We start from the raw sequence: 20,781 nt of genomic DNA, 5'->3' as shown, positions 1-20,781 counted from the left end.
TAGGCAATTGTGGCGATGAATCACACAGATACAGAGCTTTTATGTACAAAGCAGTCTTGGATGCACATGCAATATGCCACTGTAGACTAGGCAGACCACATGCAATATGCTAGCTCAAAGTGAATGCCGCTGTAGACTAGGCAGACCACATGCAATATGCTAGCTCAAAGTGACTGCCACTGTAGACTAGGCAGACCACATGCAATATGCTAGCTCAAAGTGACTGCCACTGTAGACTAGGCAGACCACATGCAATATGCTAGCTCAAAGTGACTGCCACTGTAGACTAGGCAGACCACATGCAATATGCTAGCTCAAAGTGACTGCCACTGTAGACTAGGCAGACCACATGCAATATGCTAGCTCAAAGTGACTGCCACTGTAGACTAGGCAGACCACATGCAATATGCTAGCTCAAAGTGACTGCCGCTGTAGACTAGGCAGACCACATGCAATATGCTAGCTCAAAGTGACTGCCGCTGTAGACTAGGCAGACCACATGCAATATGCTAGCTCAAAGTGACTGCCACTGTAGACTAGGCAGACCACATGCAATATGCTAGCTCAAAGTGACTGCCACTGTAGACTAGGCAGACCACATGCAATATGCTAGCTCAAAGTGACTGCCACTGTAGACTAGGCAGACCACATGCAATATGCTAGCTCAAAGTGACTGCCACTGTAGACTAGGCAGACCACATGCAATATGCTAGCTCAAAGTGACTGCCACTGTAGACTAGGCAGACCACATGCAATATGCTAGCTCAATGTGACTGCCACTGTAGACTAGGCAGACCACATGCAATATGCTAGCTCAAAGTGACTGAAACTGTAGACTAGGCAGACCACATGCAATATGCTAGCTCAATGTGACTGCCGCTGTAGACTAGGCAGACCACATGCAATATGCTAGCTCAAAGTGACTGCTACTGTAGACTAGGCAGACCACATGCAATATGCTAGCTCAAAGTGACTGCCGCTGTAGACTAGGCAGACCACATGCAATATGCTAGCTCAAAGTGACTGCCCCTGTAGACTAGGTAGACCACATGCAATATGCTAGCTCAAAGTGACTGCCACTGTAGACTAGGCAGACCACATGCAACATGCTAGCTCAAAGTGACTGCCACTGTAGACTAGGCAGACCACATGCAATATGCTAGCTCAAAGTGACTGCCACTGTAGACTAGGCAGACCACATGCAATATGCTAGCTCAAAGTGACTGCCACTGTAGACTAGGCAGACCACATGCAATATGCTAGCTCAAAGTGACTGCCACTGTAGACTAGGCAGACCACATGCAATATGCTAGCTCAAAGTGACTGCCGCTGTAGACTAGGCAGACCACATGCAATATGCTAGCTCAAAGTGACAGCCACTGTAGACTAGGCAGACCACATGCAATATGCTAGCTCAAAGTGACAGCCACTGTAGACTAGGCAGACCACATGCAATATGCTAGCTCAAAGTGACTGCCACTGTAGACTAGGCAGACCACATGCAATATGCTAGCTCAAAGTGACTGCCACTGTAGACTAGGCAGACCACATGCAATATGCTAGCTCAAAGTGACTGCCACTGTAGACTAGGCAGACCACATGCAATATGCTAGCTCAAAGTGACTGCCACTGTAGACTAGGCAGACCACATGCAATATCCTAGCTCAATGTGACTGCCACTGTAGACCAGGCAGACCACATGCAATATGCTAGCTCAAAGTGACTGCCACTGTAGACTAGGCAGACCACATGCAATATGCTAGCTCAAAGTGACTGCCACTGTAGACCAGGCAGACCACATGCAATATGCTAGCTCAAAGTGACTGCCACTGTAGACTAGGCAGACCACATGCAATATGCTAGCTCAAAGTGACTGCCACTGTAGACTAGGCAGACCACATGTTTTTTTTAACCCTCCCTGTTATTTTGTTGTAAAATGGTGCAAAAACACTTTTGAAGTAATTTATGAAAGGCTTGAGAGAGAGATGGCGAGAGAGATATGTAGAGAGAGAGGAAGATAGAAGGAAGGAGAGGAGGGGAAGAGAAAACAGTGCTGACTCAAACTTGAATAAAATTAAATGACAATATGTTTCACTCCCGTGGTGCTTTCACTGCTGTAGATTCCCAGATGATCTGAGATGACTGATCATGACTGATGTTATTGTTGCTGGTATTATTACATCTTTTCACGACTGAAATTTCTCTACCCAATGTTCTCAACACAACAATGCTGACTCATATTCTGCTACTGATCAGCTACTGTACACTAACACACACACACACACACACACACACACACACACCGTTTTGAAGCCATGTTTTTGGTCTTGTCTTTTCTTTGTAATTACTGTACATAAATGGAAAATGACATGAAGGAGAAAAATATAACAAATCAAAGCTAAGTGAAGGTATGATGCTATCCCCAACATGCCAGTTTGCCCCTTCATCATCTCTAAGGGAACATCTCAGGTTATCATCTCTAAGGGAACACCTCAGGTTATCATCTCTAAGGGAACACCTCAGGTTATCATCTCTAAGGGAACACCTCAGGTTTTATCATCTCTAAGGGAACACCTCAGGTTATCATCTCTAAGGGAACACCTCAGGTTTTATCATCTCTAAGGGAACACCTCAGGTTATCATCTCTAAGGGAACACCTCGGGTTTTATCATCTCTCTAAGGGAACACCTCAGGTTTTATCATCTCTCTAAGGGAACACCTCAGGTTTTAGCATCTCTCTAAGGGAACACCTCAGGTTTTATCATCTCTCTAAGGGAACATCTCAGGTTTTAGCATCTCTCTAAGGGAACATCTCAGGTTTTATCATCTCTCTAAGGGAACATCTCAGGTGTTATCATCTCTAAGGGAACACCTCAGGTTATCATCTCTAAGGGAACACCTCAGGTTTTATCATCTCTAAGGGAACACCTCAGGTTATCATCTCTAAGGGAACACCTCGGGTTTTATCATCTCTCTAAGGGAACACCTCAGGTTTTATCATCTCTCTAAGGGAACATCTCAGGTTTTAGCATCTCTCTAAGGGAACATCTCAGGTTTTATCATCTCTCTAAGGGAACATCTCAGGTGTTATCATCTCTAAGAGAACACCTCAGGTTTTATCATCTCTCTAAGGGAACACCTCAGGTGTTATCATCTCTAAGAGAACACCTCAGGTTTTATCATCTCTCTAATGGAATGATATAAGTGCTGGTCTAGGATCAGGTTCCTCCTGTCCATGTAATCTTATTCATTGTGATCTAAAAGGCTAAACTGGTCCTAGATCAGCAGTCTTACTATGAGAAGCTTAGTGAATACGGACTCTCCGATCCCCTTTCCATTGGAGTGATTTCACGGTTGAACATAGGGTATTTCATGAAAGGATCTCAAGATAATGGTGAATTGGCAGGCAGTGGGGAATAGGATGAGGGGTAAACACTCTACTTGACACCCAGCGTCATAACATGTTATGACACAGTCATAACCATGTCGTAATATGTCATAACAGCTGACATAATGTGTCATTACTTGTCATAATATGGTCATAACACTGTCATTACCCATATAGTTACATCTGTTGTGACATATTGTGTTATTTTAAAGGCTGGCTATGACACCTACATAAGAGTGTCAAAATCCAAATTTTTTTAAATGATTTTTTTTTCCCAGCCAAAAAGTTTCCTTTCGTTTTGAAAGTTTGTAATTCATTCTTTACAGTCATGTTAATTATTTTCATTACATTTTAAATAACTTTCAGAAAATACACTTTATGACACTGTCACGTTCAGAAAATGTCATGTAACATAAACATGCTGTTGACAAGTAGGCTATGGAATGTTATGCCTTGTGTGGTTGGTTTTGTGGCTTTTGACATGCCTATGTAGGTGTCACAATCAGAGATAAAATAACACAATATATGTCACAACAGCTGTAAATACATGGGTCATGACAGTGTTATGACCATGTTATGACAAGTTACGTCAGCTTTTATGACATATTATGACATCGTTAGGATGAGGTAAGATACAGTGGGGAATAGGATGAGGTAAGATACAGTGGGGAATAGGATGAGGTAAGATACAGTGGGGAATAGGATGAGGTAAGATACAGTGGGGAATAGGATGAGGTAAGATACAGTGGGGAATAGGATGAGGTACAATACAGTGGGGAATAGGATGAGGTACGATACAGTGGGGAATAGGATGAGGTAAGATACAGTGGGGAATAGGATGAGGTAAGATACAGTGGGGAATAGGATGAGGTAAGATACAGTGGGGAATAGGATGAGGTAAGATACAGTGGGGAATAGGATGAGGTACGATACAGTGGGGAATAGGATGAGGTAAGATACAGTGGGGAATAGGATGAGGTAAGATACAGTGGGGAATAGTTAGAGATTGTGACTCTAGCTGCACCAAGGTCATCGGTTCAATTCCCGCAGGGATCATCACATACTGTACGAAAAATGTATGACTTACTGTCCTGTAAGTAGCTTTGGTAAAATAGTCTGCTAAGTGGCATAGGTATATGAAGTAAAAGAGTCCGGTCAGTGAAAGGCCTGCTAACTGGACCACACATGGCCTCTCTGGTCATGGGTTCTAAAACCGCCCTGCAACCTTCCATTCTTCCCACATTTGTCTTCCTTCTTCAACTGACCTCTGTATTTATCCAAAAAAGAAATAAAATAAGCACTTCTTACCGTATTCTGATGGATGTCTGCCTGTTAGTGTTGATGGTTTGGCCTGCGTCTGCATTCAACACCTGGACACCACTACATCCCAGTTTTACCACAGGGATCCCATCCTGGAGCAACACGTGGAGAAACCGATCACCTAAATTCTCTTCCCGAGCTGAAAAGAGCAGAGATAATACGATCAGTTCAAAATAATTTCAAAAGTGGCCTATTTTGGTTTGGATTTAGTGGCCTATATTTGGGTAGTCTATTCAGGCTATTCTTTAACAATTCTGATCTTCTCAAAGAAATCTCCGACTTCAACTACCAATTTGACGGAGATACAATATGTGAATAGGAATCGTTTGGAATTTAATTTAAAACCAATTTCCATCCTTTCAGCACCCACAATGCATTTCTATTAACAGAAAAATTATGTTGGATTGAATGAAAATAACAAAACAATTTTCCAGTAAGTTAAAATCGGAATTTCTTTCACAGCAGTACCTGACATGCAAGCTATTGAAAAGAGATGCATTATTTGTATCTTAAAAGAATGAGTCAATATTTCTGAATATTGTACTAATATCCAGACACACTCTCTTTTGGGTCTTTTTATCACCAGAGACCAACTGGGCTTCAAACCAACCTCAAGGGACCAACTGGGCTTCAAACCAACCTCAAGGGACCAACTGGGCTTCAAACCAACCTCAAGGGACCAACTGGGCTTCAAACCAACCTCAACGGACCAACTGGGCTTCAAACCAATCTCAAGGGACCAACTGGCTTAATCTGACTCTGGGAAACCAACCCAGAGGGACCAACTGGGCTTCATCTGCCTTTGGGAAACCAACCCGAGGGAAGGGTTCCCCAGTTGGTGGCTCGTGGGCTATTTTTTTTCAGCCCCTCAAAATTGTTAGGGACATACAAGACTGTAAAAACAAGAGCAAATCAGCTCCAAGTTATTTTAATTTTGGAAACCTGTTACAAAGTATTCCGGGTTGGATGGCGCTGTGTTAAGAAGCAGTGCGGCTTGGTTGGGTTGTGTATTGGAGGACGCATGACTTTCAACCTTCGTTGTTTTGTAGGTAGTATTTAATGAAGCTGCCAGTTGAGGACTTGTGAGGCGTCTGTTTCTCAAACTAGACACTCTAATGCACTTGTCCTCTTGCTCAGTTGTGCACCGAAGCCTGCCACTCCTCTTTCTATTCTGGTTAGCGACAGTTTGTGCTGTTCTGCAAAGGGAGTAGTCAACAGCAATGTACGAGATTTCAGTTTATTGGCAATTTCTCGCATGGAATAGCCTTCATTTCTCAGAACAAGAATAGACTGACGAGTTTCAGAAGAAAGTTATTTTCAGCTGCGCTAACATAATTGCAAAAGGGTTTCTAATGATCAATTAGTCTTTTAAAATGATAAACTTGGATTAGCTAACACAACGTGCCATTGGAACACAGGAGTGATGGTTGCTGATAAATGTAGATATTCCACAAAAAATCTGCCGTTTCCAGCTACAATAGTAATTTACAACATTAACAATGTCTACACTGTATTTCCGATCAATTTGATGTTATTTTAAATGGACCAAAAATGTGTTTTTCTTTCAAAAACAAGGACATTTCTAAATGACCCCAAAGTTTTGAACGGTAGTGTATATCACCTTACCCAATCGAGATGCTAAAAACATCTTTGGAGCCCCAAACAAAGATGTCATGTAGAAATACACAAGACATGTAGTTTTAAGCTGTGTGGCTGTGCCCTCCCAAGCATGTGGCTGATTAGCCATCACTGTGTGACAGTACACACTGTGTCTTAACTAATGGCTGTCTATGTACTCTCCCCATTAGAATGACCCATGAATACATTGAATAAATTGGTATACGCATGAGAGGTCTTCGGGAGCATAATAGCTCACTTAATTGCCTATTATTTTCAATACTATCGTACTGAAACACCAAGTACGATAACGTATAAGTCTGCATATGCACCATATATAAATGAGGTATACTCCACAGTATGTGCAGATCAGATAAAGGATCAAATGATCTAGGGTTCATTAATGTATATGAATAAAAGATAATGAAAAGTACTCTGATGAGGAAAACCATGAGGACATGTTGAAAGGGAGGCTGAGACATGATGTCTATGAGGTCAGGGAGCTATGTGCATGCCTAAGCCTGCATTTAGACAGGTAGCAGCACAATTCAGATATTTTTCCCACACTAATTTGTCTTTTGACTCATCAGATCAGATCTTTTCACACCAGATCCTTTTCAGAGCTGATCTGATTGGTCAAAAGATCAACTAGTGAAAAAAATAGCTGCCTGTCTAAACACAGACAAGTAGTCTGGCCCTGATCAGATGTTACGAACCATGGTCATCTGGAAACTTGTGACTGAGTGGATAATGCATGTTTCAACTGGAGGATGTTTCAGCTGGAGGATGTTTCAGCTGGAGGATGTTTCAACTGTAGCATGTTTCAGCTGGACGATGTTTCAGCTGGAGGATGTTTCAGCTGGAGGATGTTTCAGCTGGGGGATGTTTCAACTGGAGCATGTTTCAACTGGACAATGTTTCAGCTGGATGATGTTTCAACTGGAGGATGTTTCAGCTGGATGATGTTTCAACTGTAGCATGTTTCAACTGGACAGCCTGTTTCAACTGGACAGCCTGTTTCAACTGGACAGCATGTTTCAACTGGAGGATGTTTCAGCTGGAGGATGTTTCAACTGTAGCATGTTTCAACTGTAGCATGTTTCAACTGGATGATGTTTCAACTGTAGAATGTTTCAACTGGATGATGTTTCAACTGTAGCATGTTTCAACTTGTGACAGACAACTTGTGACCACAGTGAAACTAACAACAGGAAAGATGTCTCGCCCCCACCCAAGGAGGGGAGAAACCGTTGGACTTGCAGTAGATTGTGTAACATGTTGTAGCATATGATAAGCAATATATGTGTTGGAATAAAATTGAAAAGCAGCATTGTCATTGTCTGAGAGGAGGAGGGACATTTTTGACGAAATGAAAGGTATATAAACCACTGTACATGACATGATTGGCAGAGCTCTTGAGAATAAATGTTTCTGACTATTGTAGACTGGCCTCTGTCTATTTCATTTCAACCAGAACCTTACAATCTCTGGGTTACAGACCGAGAATATTTAATTGAAGTTCAGTTCATGAACCTTGAGAACAGAATTCTCTTAACAATGTTTTAACTGGAGGCTGTTTCAACTGGAAGCTGTTTCAACTGGAAGCTGTTTCAACTGGAAGCTGTTTCAACTGGAGGATGTTTCAACTGGAGGATGTTTCAACTGGAAGCTATTTCAACTGGAAGGTGTTTCAACTGGAGGATGTTTCAACTGGAGGATGTTTCAACTGGAGGATGTTTCGACTGGAAGCTGTTTCGACTGGAAGCTGTTTCGACTGGAAGCTGTTTTGACTGGAAGCTGTTTTGACTGGAAGCTGTTTTGACTGGAAGCTGTTTTGACTGGAAGCTGTTTCAACTGGAAGCTGTTTTGACTGGAAGCTGTTTAAACTGGAAGCTGTTTCAACTGGAAGCTGTTTTGACTTGAGTGGTGCAAGTGGTTGTGCTTTTAGGTATGTAAGGGATGTTAATTGGGTGGCAGTTTATTTACATGAATGAGCATATCTTCATTTAATCTGAGAAAAAAAGTAAGTTATGTCGATGTTATGATTCTGCTATGACATATGTTCAGTTCACGTAAAGTGCTGCCAAACTTGGGAGGATTGCAAGGGAACTTCAAGGGAACTTCAAGGGAACTTCAAGGGAACTTCAAGGGAACTTCAAGGGAAGTGCAGGGGAACTTCAAGGGAACTTCAAGGGAAGTGCAGGGGAACTTCAAGGGAACTTCAAGGGAAATTCGAGGGAACTTCAAGGGAACTTCAAGGGAAGTGCAGGGGAACTTCAAGGGAACTTCAAGGGAACTTCAAGGGAACTTCAAGGGAAGTTAAATGATCTGAATCATTCTATCAAACGTTACAATAGGGAGAATAAGACACTTCATTTATTCATTTTCCTTTCAGTCCACAGAAATGTGTCTTCTGCTTTGATTCCAACCCACCCGAAATAAGCACAAACACTCACAGACTTGAGTGGTTGGAGCAGGAGGGTTATATTCAGCCCTGGACTAAAAATATATGATATATTTCAGTAGAGATTCCAGTTAAAGCTTCTTAGTTCAGGCCTCGTCTTAATCTGTGTCCAGGAAATCAACCCCCGGCCTAGAGTATATTCTTGTGTGTAAAACATTTACACCAATTGAATTCTGTGGCCCCACTAAGAATACGCTTCACATCTTCTATAACAGCATAAGTAACAGCTGTCTCATTTAGCCTAGTGCCAGAATGAAACTGTATCCTGGCCAGTTCAATGATAGAGCCCCTTTCTCAGTACTGAAACCAAATTAATGCCAGTACTTTAGAGGAGCATTGTGTTCATTTGTTCTGCTGTGGGTTCCCTTTCTATTAAACAACAAAAGAGAGAGAGAGAGAGGGGGAGAACGCACCATCACACAGACTAAAACTGGCTCAGCTATTTAAAACTCCCTTCCTTTCTAATTCCAGAGACAACTGTCTTCTATTGTGCTGTGATATATGTGGGGAAGAATTACGCTGCTTGACGCTCCTATGATAGATGTTTATGTTGGGTCTTCAGCCTTTCTATAGTATAGATGTTTATGTTGGGCCTTCAGCCTTTCTATAGTATAGATGTTTATGTTGACCCCTTCAGCCTTTCTGTAGTATATATGTTTATGTTGGGCCTTCAGCCTTTCTATAGTATAGATGTTTATGTTGACCCCTTCAGCCTTTCTATAGTATAGATGTTTATGTTGACCCCTTCAGCCTTTCTATAGTATAGATGTTTATGTTGACCCCTTCAGTCTTTCTATAGTATAGATGTTTATGTTGACCCCTTCAGCCTTTCTGTAGTATAGATGTTTATGTTGGGCCTTCAGCCTTTCTATAGTATAGATGTTTATGTTGACCCCTTCAGCCTTTCTATAGGATAGATGTTTATGTTCACTATTCGAGTCTTACATTTTCCCTTCTGTAGTTTTTATTTTCTTCTATTGGCGAGGACATGACAAATGACTGTTCTACTGTCCCCATGGCCCTGTTACTCTGTGCTAGGCGGAACAGAGCGTTTGTCCTTTAGTCAACACTTGCCTGTCACCTGTTCGCTGTCTCTCTCTCCCTCCCTTCTATAACTCCCCCCCCCCTTCTCTCTATCCCCCTCCCCTCTCTCTTTCTCCTGCTGGCTGACAAGTTAAGCCCAAAGGGAGTCTCACTCGGCGCTTCAGGGAGGGAGGGAGGCGCGTGGAGGAGAGGAGAGGAGAGGAGAGGGGGATGAGTGAAAGGATAGAAGCGGGTTTGGGCTAAGAAATATTATCTGCATCTTGATGTAGCATGCTGCTACGTCTTCCTGGTTCTTCTCCTCTGATTAATGGTTTGATCTCAGGAGTTTTCTCTTTCAGTTCCTGTCCTCTAATGTATGTGAGAAGGGCTGCCTCCTCTCTCTCTGTGGGCTGCAGAAACCCAGACAGATGAAAGGGGATGCTGTGTTCTTCCCTGTGCTTCATGAACATTCAGTCTTTTTAACCCCCGGTTTGCACCCTGCACTGCATTCTGGTTAGTGCATTTTCGATTGCTGCAAGAGCATATTTGATAATGACCAGATCAGAGTGAACGTACGCACAGACATGAACTCTGTGTATTGACATTGTGATAAATATATTAGGACACAAATCTGTGTTTAATTCCTCTAAACAGCGGAGTCCATCGGCACTTCCTTATCTTTGTTCAATCTCTATCGCAGTCCTCAATGCCCTTTCCCACCTGGATAACAGGAACACCTATGTGAGAATGCTGTTCATAGACTACAGCTCAGCGTTCAACACCTTAGTGCCCTCCAAGCTCATCACTAAACTCAGGACCCTGGGACTGAACACCTCCCTATGCAACTGGATTCTGGACTTCCTGACGGGCCGACTCCAGGTGGTGAGGGTAGGCAACAACCCCTCCACACACTGGAGGCTGAAAAGATTTGGCATAGGCCCTAGGATCTACAAAAAGTTCTACAGCTGCCCCATTAAGAGCATATTTACTGGCTCCATCACCGCTTGGTATGGCAACTGATTGGCAAGGCAATACAGGGCGTAGTGCGTTTTATTTAATTTTTTATTTCACCTTTATTTAACCAGGTAGGCTAGTTGAGAACACCTTTATTTAACCAGGTAGGCTAGTTGAGAACACCTTTATTTAACCAGGTAGGCTAGTTGAGAACAAGTTCTCATTTGCAACTGCGACCTGGCCAAGATAAAGCATAGCAGTGTGAACAGACAACACAGAGTTACACATGGAGTAAACAATTAACAAGTCAATAACACAGTAGAAAAAAGGAGAGTCTATATACATTGTGTGCAAAAGGCATGAGAAGGTATGCGAATAATTACAATTATGCAGATTAACACTGGAGTGATAAATGATCAGATGGTTATGTACAGGTAGAGATATTGGTGTGCAAAAGAGCAGAAAATAAAATAAATAAAAACAGTATGGGGATGAGGTAGGTAAAAATGGGTGGGCTATTTGCCGATCGGTTAGCTGCTCAGATAGCAGATGTTTGAAGTTGGTGAGGGAGATAAAAGTCTCCAACTTCAGCGATTTTTGCAATTCGTTCCAGTCACAGGCAGCAGAGAACTGGAACGAAAGGCGGCCGCGGCCAAATGAGGTGTTGGCTTTAGGGATGATCAGTGAGATACACTTTCTATAGGATAGATGTTTATGTTGGGCCTTCAGCCTTTCTATAGGAGAGATGTTTATGTTGACCCCTTCAGCCTTTCTATAGGATAGATGTTTATGTTGACCCCTTCAGCCTTTCTATAGGATAGATGTTTATGTTGACCCCTACAGCTTTTCTATAGGATAGATGTTCATGTTGACCCCTTCAGCCTTTCTATAGTATAGATGTTTATGTTGACCCCTTCAGCCTTTCTATAGTATAGATGTTTATGTTGACCCCTTCAGCCTTTCTGTACATCACTGAGGCCGAGCTCCCTGCCATCCAGGACCTCTGTACCAGACGGTGTCAGAGGAAGGCCCTAAAAATAGTTAAAGACTCCAGCCACCCTAGTTCTTTCTGCTACCTCACAGCCAGCGGTACCGGAGCGCCAAGTCTAGAACCAACAGGACCATGAACAGCTTCTACCTCCAAACCATAATACTGCTAAATAGTTAGTTAAATAGTTACCTAGAGCCATGTTGCACAAACTTTTTTTTATTTAAACATTTACAATTGTATACAATAATAAGGGGGTAAATTGTATTTACATCGTAGTATCCAATTGTTTTTAGTAGTTACTATCTTATCTCATCGCTACAACTCCCGTACAGGCTCAGGAGAGACAAAGGTCTTGAGTCATGAGTCCTCAACGCAAACAAGCCGCACTGCTTCTTAACACAGCATGCATCCAACCCGGAATCCAGCCGCACCAATGTGTCGGAGGAAACACCGTGCCCCTAGCAACCTGGTCAGCGTGCACTGCGCCCGGCCCGCCACAGGAGTCGCTAGTGCGTGATGAGACAAGGATATCCCTACCTGCCAAACCCTCCCTAACCCGGGCGACGCTAGGCCAATTGTGCGTCGCCCCATGGACATCCCAGTCGCGGCCGGCTGCAACAGAGCCTGGGCTCTGGTGGCACAGCTAGCACTGCGATGCAGTGCCTTAAACCACTGCACCACCCAGGAGGCCCAGCACAAACTTGTTTTTGCCTCATCAGACACGCTGCTGCTACTGTTGACCATCTGTCACTTTATTCCTAGTTATATGTACATATCTACCTCAATGACCTTGTACCCTTGCACATCCACTCAGTACTGGTATATAACCAAGTTATCATTACTCAGTACTGGTACCCCTTGTATATAACCAAGTTATCATGACTCAGTACTGGTACCCCTTGTATATAGCCAATTTATCATTACTCAGTACTGGTACCCCTTGCAGACAGTATAGACACGTTATCATTACTAATTATTTATCTATTATTACTTCTATTATTACGTGTTTTACTTTTCTGTTATTTCTCTATTGTCTTTATCTCTGTATTGCTGGGAAGGGCCTGTAAGTATTTTACTGTTGGTTTACACCTGTTGTTTACAAAGCATGTGACAAATAACTTGTAATTAAATGTGTTCATTAACTTGTTCCTTCTTCTTGGTATAGACTTAACAGTGAACACAACCTGTTTAATGTACATTCCTCATTATTAAAATTGTGGTGGGTTGTGTGTATCTGTGTCTCTCTCTCTGTGTGTGTGTGTGTGTGTGTGTGTAAAGAGAAGAGAAAGGAGACGATGACAGGGAAAACCTGATGTTGTCAGAGTGAGCATGTTGTCATCCTGTTCTAATCTATAGAGGGAATTTATGAGGCGTTTGATGGGAAGCAACACAAGATAAACGCTGTCAGATAGCCGGTGGCAGGTGAACCATACATAAGCAGATAATGTGACAGGGAAGGGTGTGTGTGTGTGTGTGTGTGTGTGTGTGGGTGTGTGTATGTGTGTGTGTGACAAGGTTAGAAGTAAAAAGGCTTTGCTAACTTGACATCAAGAGCAATCCCATCAACTTTTCACCTCTGATAACTTCCTGTCCTTGTGGCATCCCTCCAATATGTGTATGAAGATGAACATATATATATAATTTATCCCAAAATATTTATATCATTTATCCTCCAACATATATAATTTATCCTCCAAAATATTTATATAATTTATCCTCCAATACATATATAATTTATCCTCCAATATATATAATTTATCCACCAATATTTATAGAATTTATCCTCAAAAGGGTGATTTTGTCTTGCTCAGTGAGTTAGAAATGATCAATGGTATTAGTGATTAAAGTTCCTCATTCATGGAACAAATTTAACAACAAAATGCATTATTTAGTCTGGTTGTTTTCTCTTACGTATTTTTCCTAAAATATAACTTAGAAAAGAGAATGAACCTGCAGTAAAAATACAAGAAATGTAATGTATTTCAGGTTTATAAATCTACTAAAGGGAGATTGTTATTCTCAATACCTAAAGGATGTGTAGGATTTATAAACCCTGTCTCCTTAGTGCTATTCTACACAATGTGTACAATTGGGAAGGAAAAAGCCAATCTAACAACAAATAATGAGGTTGGAAAACACATCACTACTGAGCACAGAATGGTTTAGGTTTATTTTGTGTGTGAATTGTAGAGGCAGGAGATTCTGAGACGATATCGCACAGCTCCTACAGGGACAAAGGAACCATTAATGAAAGTCAGGCCTCGATATCCTGCAGTGTTTCTCTCCCAACTCCAACTCTATTGTTGGAACCATTAATGAAAGTCAGGCCTCGATAACCTGCAGTGTTTCTCTCCCAACTCCAACTCTACTGTTGGAACCATTAATGAAAGTCAGGCCTCGATATCCTGCAGTGTTTCTCTCCCAACTCCAACTCTATTGTTGGAACCATTAATGAAAGTCAGGCCTCGATATCCTGCAGTGTTTCTCTCCCAACTCCAACTCTACTGTTGGAACCATTAATGAAAGTCAGGCCTCGATATCCTGCAGTGTTTCTCTCACAACTCCAACCCTACTGCTGGAACCATTAGTGAGAGTCAGGCCTCGATATCCTGCAGTGTTTCTCTCACAACTCCAACCCTACTGCTGGAACCATTAGTGAGAGTCAGGCCTCGATATCCTGCAGTGTTTCTCTCACAACTCCAACCCTACTGCTGGAACCATTAGTGAGAGTCAGGCCTCGATATCCTGCAGTGTTTCTCTCACAACTCCAACCCTACTGCTGGAACCATTAGTGAGAGTCAGGCCTCGATATCCTGCAGTGTTTCTCTCACAACTCCAACTCCACTGTTGGAACCATTAATGAAAGTCAGGCCTCGATATCCTGCAGTGTTTCTCTCACAACTCCAACTCCACTGTTGGAACCATTAATGAAAGTCAGGCCTCAATATCCTGCAGTGTTTCTCTCACAACTCCAACTCCACTGTTGGAACTTTTCAAAGGACTGTTTGTTGATAAACTCCCAGCTTACATTGTGAACCATGCAGTGATGACGGTATATTACAAACCACCCAGTTGGTAAAGTGACTGATCACATGATGTATTGTGGATATATATATTTAATGGATATATATTATCACTGACTATAGTCATTTAAGACTCACCTAAAACACTGTCAGAACAGCATTGGTTAAGATATAAAGTGAGAAATCCGTCTTTTGAAAAATCTGTCATTTTATCCCTCGCTAAACAAAGTGCGTCCAAATGGCACCCCACTTCCTTTCTAGTGCACTACTTCGCTTTGTTTTACCAGGGCCCATACTGCATGTCTCTGGTTAAACGTAGTGCCCTAATAGGGAGCCATTTGGGACACAGTCAATGCATGAAGATATATGGGATGGGGATAATTAAAACAATCTACCCATCCAATAACAGCAGCAGCAATTTAATTAGACCTTTATTTAACTAGGCAAGTCAGTTAAGAACAAATTCTTATTTTCAATGACGGCCTAGGAACAGTGGGTTAACTGTTCTTAGGAGGAATATGATGTATTCTCATTGCTGCCGAGTTAAGACACTTCTTTGTACTTTAACAAATGACTGAAATATTCCTAAAAGTTTTGAAAGGTACAATATCTTGTTTCTTAAGACTTAACAACTCATAAGGATAAAAGAGTTAAAATAAATACAAATGAACGTATCATTAAAAGGTCCTGGGAAACCATGGCGACCAACAGGATATACCAAGTATGACTTTATATCAGGGACGGACGTGGTTAGTGAATGGCATATCTCTAACGTGTTAACCTTAACAAGAGGACATTTTTAAACACAACCTCATTGGTTTCCATGGAAAAGACGGAATAGATTTGTGACCAACTGAAAGCTGACTCACAGCAACAGGTGTCTTTTTCTGTGTCACAAATGGCACCCTATTCCCTACATAGTGCACTATGGGGCCCGGTCAAGAGTGGTGGACTATATAGGGAATAGGGTGTTATATTTGGGACTCATCCAATCTCTCTGAGAAGTCATGACTGGAATGGATGCGTTGTGCAGCTTCAAAGGGATTCATCTGCAGCTGAGAATAGCTGTTCCATTAACTCCAGTGTGGCTCAGCTGGTAAGAGCGTGAAGCTTGAAACGCCAGGGTGCTGGCGGTCATAAAGGCTACACTCAAATGTATGCACTCACTGTACTGAGAGACACTTTGTATAAAAGCATCTGATAAAATTTACAGCAAGTATACAAAACATTAAGAACATCTGCTCTTTCCATGACAGACTGACCAGATGAAATCAGAAGTTTACATACACTTAGGTTAGAGTCATTAAAACTCATTGTTCAACCACTCCACAAAATTCTTCTTAACAAACTATAGTTTTGGCAAGTCGGTTAGGACATCTACTTCGTGTTTGACACAAGTAATTTTCCAACAATTGTTTACAGACAGATTATTTAACTGTATCACAATTCCAGTGGGTCAGAAGTTTATATACACTAAGTTGACTGTGCCTTTAAACAGCTTGGAAAATTACAGAAAATGATGTCATGGCTTTAGAAGCTTCTGATAGGCTAATTGACATCATTGGAGTCAATTGGAGGTGTACCTGTGGATGTTTTTCAAGGCCTACCTTCAAACTCAGTGCCTCTTTGCTTGACATCATGGGAAAGTCAGCCAAGACCTCAGAAAAATATTTGTAAACCTCCACAAGTCTGGTTCATCCTTGGGAGCAATTTGCAAACACCTGAAGGTACCACGTTCATCTGTACAAACAATAGTACGCAAGTATAAACACCATGGGACCACGCAGCCGTCATACCTCTCAGGAAGGAGATGCTTTCTGTCTCCTAGAGATGAATGTACTTTGGTGCGAAAAGTGCAAATCAATCCCAGAACAACAGCAAAGGACCCCGTGAAGATGCTGGAGGAAACAGGTACAAAAGTATCTATATCCACAGTAAAACGAGTCCTATATCGACATAACCTGAAAGGCCGCTCAGCAAGGAAGTAGGAATTGCTCCAAAACCATAAAAAAGCCAGACTACGGTTTGCAACTGCACATGGGGACAAAGATCTGTCACGTTCGTCATAATGAGGAGACCAAGGCGCAAGTCAAAAACACACATACCACCTTCGTCACACCCTGACCTAACCAAAATAATAAAGAAAACAAAGATAACTAAGGTCATGACAAAGATGACAAGATCATACCTTTTGGAGAAATGTTCTCTGGTCTGATGAAACAAAAATAGAACTGTTTGGCCATAATGACCATACTTATATTTGGAGGAACAAGGGGGAGGCTTTTACTAGGATTAAATGTCAGGAGTTGTGAAAAACTGAGTTTAAATGTATTTGACTTCAACTGTATGATCACTTGTTAAATCCACTTCAATCAGTGTAGATGAAGGGGAGGATACAGGTTAAAGTAAAACCCTGCTTGGAGTAACCCTGGATTGTAAACTGTCTTGGTCAAAACATTTGGATACAACAGTATCTAGGATGGGGAGAAGCCTGTCCATAATAAAGCGTTGCTCTGCATTCTCAACAACACTATCAACAAGGCAGGTCCTACAGGCCCTAGTTTCTACCTTCTCAACAACACTATCAACAAGGCAGGTCCTGCAGGCCCTAGTTTCTACCTTCTCAACAACACTATCAACAAGGCAGGTCCTGCAGGCCCTAGTTTCTACCTTCTCAACAACACTATCAACAAGGCAGGTCCTGCAGGCCCTAGTTTCTACCTTCTCAACAACACTATCAACAAGGCAGGTCCTGCAGGCCCTAGTTTCTACCTTCTCAACAACACTATCAACAAGGCAGGTCCTGCAGGCCCTAGTTTCTACCTTCTCAACAACACTATCAACAAGGCAGGTCCTGCAGGCCCTAGTTTCTACCTTCTCAACAACACTATCAACAAGGCAGGTCCTGCAGGCCCTAGTTTCTACCTTCTCAACAACACTATCAACAACGCAGGTCCTGCAGGCCCTAGTTTCTACCTTCTCAATAACACTATCAACAAGGCAGGTCCTGCAGGCCCTAGTTTCTACCTTCTTAACAACACTATCAACAAGGCAGGTCCTGCAGGCCCTAGTTTCTACCTTCTTAACAACACTATCAACAAGGCAGGTCCTACAGGCCCTAGATTCTACCTTCTTAACAACACTATCAACAAGGCAGGTCCTGCAGGCCCTAGTTTCTACCTTCTTAACAACACTATCAAAAACGCAGGCCCTACAGGCCCTAGGTTTGTCGCACCTTGACTACTGTTCAGTCGTGTGGTCAGGTGCCACAAAAAAGGACTTTGCAATTGTCTCAGAACAGGACAGCAGAGAGATTCACTTCATCACTACTTGTATTCATGAGAGGTATTGACATGTTGAATGCACACAGCTGTCTGTTTGAACTACTGGCACACAGCTGTCTGTTTGAACTATACAGCTCGGACACCCATACATACCCCACAAGATATGCCACAAGAGGTCTCTTCACAATCCCCAAGTCCAGAACAGACTATGGGAGGCGCTCAGTACTACATTGAGCCATGACTACAAGTAACTGATGCAAGCAGTAAAATTAGATTTAAAAAACAGATAAAAAACAGATAAAAACCACCATACGGAACAGCGTGGACTGTGAAGCAACACAGACATTGGCACAGACATACGCATACACAATAATGCACTATACACACACACACACACACATGGATTTAGTACTGTAGATATGTAGTAGTGGTGGAGTAGGGGCCTGAGGACACACAGTGTGTTGTGAAATCTGTGAATGTATTGTAATGTTTTTAAAATGGTATAACCTGCTATAATTTTGGTGGACCCCAGGAAGAGTATCTGCTGCATGGGGATCCATAATAAACCCCAGGAAGAGTATCTGCTGCTTGGGGATCCATAATAAACCCCAGGAAGAGTATCTGCTGCTTGGGGATCCATAATAAACCCCAGGAAGAGTATCTGCTGCTTGGGGATCCATAATAAACCCCAGGAAGAGTATCTGCTGCTTGGGGATCCATAATAAACCCCAGGAAGAGTATCTGCTGCTTGGGGATCCATAATAAACCCCAGGAAGAGTATCTGCTGCTTGGGGATCCATAATAAACCCCAGGAAGAGTATCTGCTGCTTGGGGATCCATAATAAACCCCAGGAAGAGTATCTGTTGCTTGGGGATCCATAATAAATACAAATACAAAGAATGATTTTTAAGCCCAGAGAAAATTGAGAAACGGATTGTATATGTGTACAGACGGTGAATGGGCTAGACAAAAGATTTAAGTGCCTTTGAAAGGGGTCTGGTAGTAGGTGCCAAGCACAACGGTTTGTGTCAAGACATGCAACGCAGCTATGTTTTTCATGCTCAATAGTTTCTTGTGTGTATCAAGAATGGTTCACCAACCAAAGGACATCCATTCAACTTAACACAACTGTGGGAAGCATTGGAGTCAACATGGGCCAGCATCCCTGTGGAATGATTTCGACACCTTGTAGGGTCCATGCCCTGACGAATTGAGGCTGTTCTGAGGGGAAAAAGTGTGTGTGTGGGGGGGGGGGGGGGTTGCAACTCAATATTAGGAAGGTGTTCCTAATGTTTGATATGCTCAGGACTACAACTCAGTATATATTAAAAAGTTGCTACAACTTCACTGAGGGGTAACTCTACTTTACATCTTTCCAACCAATACAATTCCTGAATACAATCATTATAATAATATAACAAATGCCATTTAGCATTTTTATCCAAAGCGACCAGGAGTTCCATGCTTCTCTTAACTCTTGTTCTGAGCACCCGAGATTCACGATGCAATCTGACGCACGTCAAATCAGCTTCCTTGATCTTTTGATATTTGCGAGGACTATGATCTATGCACAGATCTTTACAGGAAACCAACTGATCGCAATAGTTTGTTGAGGGCTGATAGCTGTCACACGCTTCCCTTGAAACACAGTTATAACCAATTCTGTTGAATCAAAAGAACCTGCAAAAAACAATCACACATTGACTTTGATCTGAAACCATTCCTGTGATTATTGTGTTTTTGTAAATAATATTGTGTTTAATTATGATGCAATTGTATCTATGATCGTCTGATATCCATTCATTTATATGTATTATGGATGGTTCTAAATTGACCAATAATATCATGCCACAGTCGGTCATGATTACAAACACCTGCACAAGTCCAATGAAATCCTGAAGACAGCTTGCTGTTGAAACGTTGGTGAATAATACATGATTGCGTCAGAGCTCTTGGAGTCGGCAGCTTCTCCTTGTCTTCTGAAGTTTCCATAGCGACTCACAGTAAAGCGAGTGCATACATCTTTGTGAACATGGTATATAGTGCATCGTGCATGAATACATTTTTGTGAACATGGTATATAGTGCATCGTGCATGAATACATCTTTGTGAACATGGTATATAGTGCATCGTGCATGAATACATCTTTGTGAACATGGTATATAGTGCATCGTGCATGAATACATTTTTGTGAACATGGTATATAGTGCATCGTGCATGAATACATCTTTGTGAACATGGTATATAGTGCATCGTGCATGAATACATCTTTGTGAACATGGTATATAGTGCATCGTGCATGAATACATCTTTGTGAACATGGTATATAGTGCATCGTGCATGAATACATCTTTGTGAACATGGTATATAGTGCATCGTACATGAATACATCTTTACAAAGGGGTGGTCACGGGAATCAAACCCACTATGCTGCATCTACGGTCCACCTAAAAATACTTTGTCCACATACAACAATCACGTTAAAACACAGTTTTTCTTTGATGAATTGGTAACGCTTCATTTGACCTGATTAAATATAGGATGTACATTCCAAACAAAGGGTTTTCCAGAAAAATAAATACATTGAAAGCTACATCTCAGAGTAATAATGGGTGTTAACTGTTTACTGTAAACAGCATGACCTTAGTTTGATACTCAAAAAGAGCTAAGACTTGACTTGATAGCCAGCTGACATAACATGTCATAACAGCTGACA

The 20,781-nt window shown here is 41.9% G+C and overlaps 1 protein-coding gene across 1 annotated transcript in view; it reads right to left on the bottom strand.

The window, feature by feature from the left end:
• Positions 1 to 20,781, bottom strand: part of LOC110516873 (protein eyes shut homolog) — a 167,192-nt gene that overhangs the window by 115,665 nt on the left and 30,746 nt on the right. The window contains exon 3 of the mRNA XM_036960954.1: positions 4,697 to 4,847. Within this exon, the coding sequence (XP_036816849.1) occupies positions 4,697 to 4,847 (151 nt within the window). The remainder of the gene's footprint in view (positions 1 to 4,696; positions 4,848 to 20,781) is intronic.

This window comes from Oncorhynchus mykiss, chromosome 23 (genome assembly GCF_013265735.2).
Source record: "Oncorhynchus mykiss isolate Arlee chromosome 23, USDA_OmykA_1.1, whole genome shotgun sequence".
In the NCBI taxonomy this organism is placed as follows: domain Eukaryota; kingdom Metazoa; phylum Chordata; class Actinopteri; order Salmoniformes; family Salmonidae; genus Oncorhynchus; species Oncorhynchus mykiss.
This window is presented reverse-complemented; position numbering and strand designations above follow the sequence as displayed.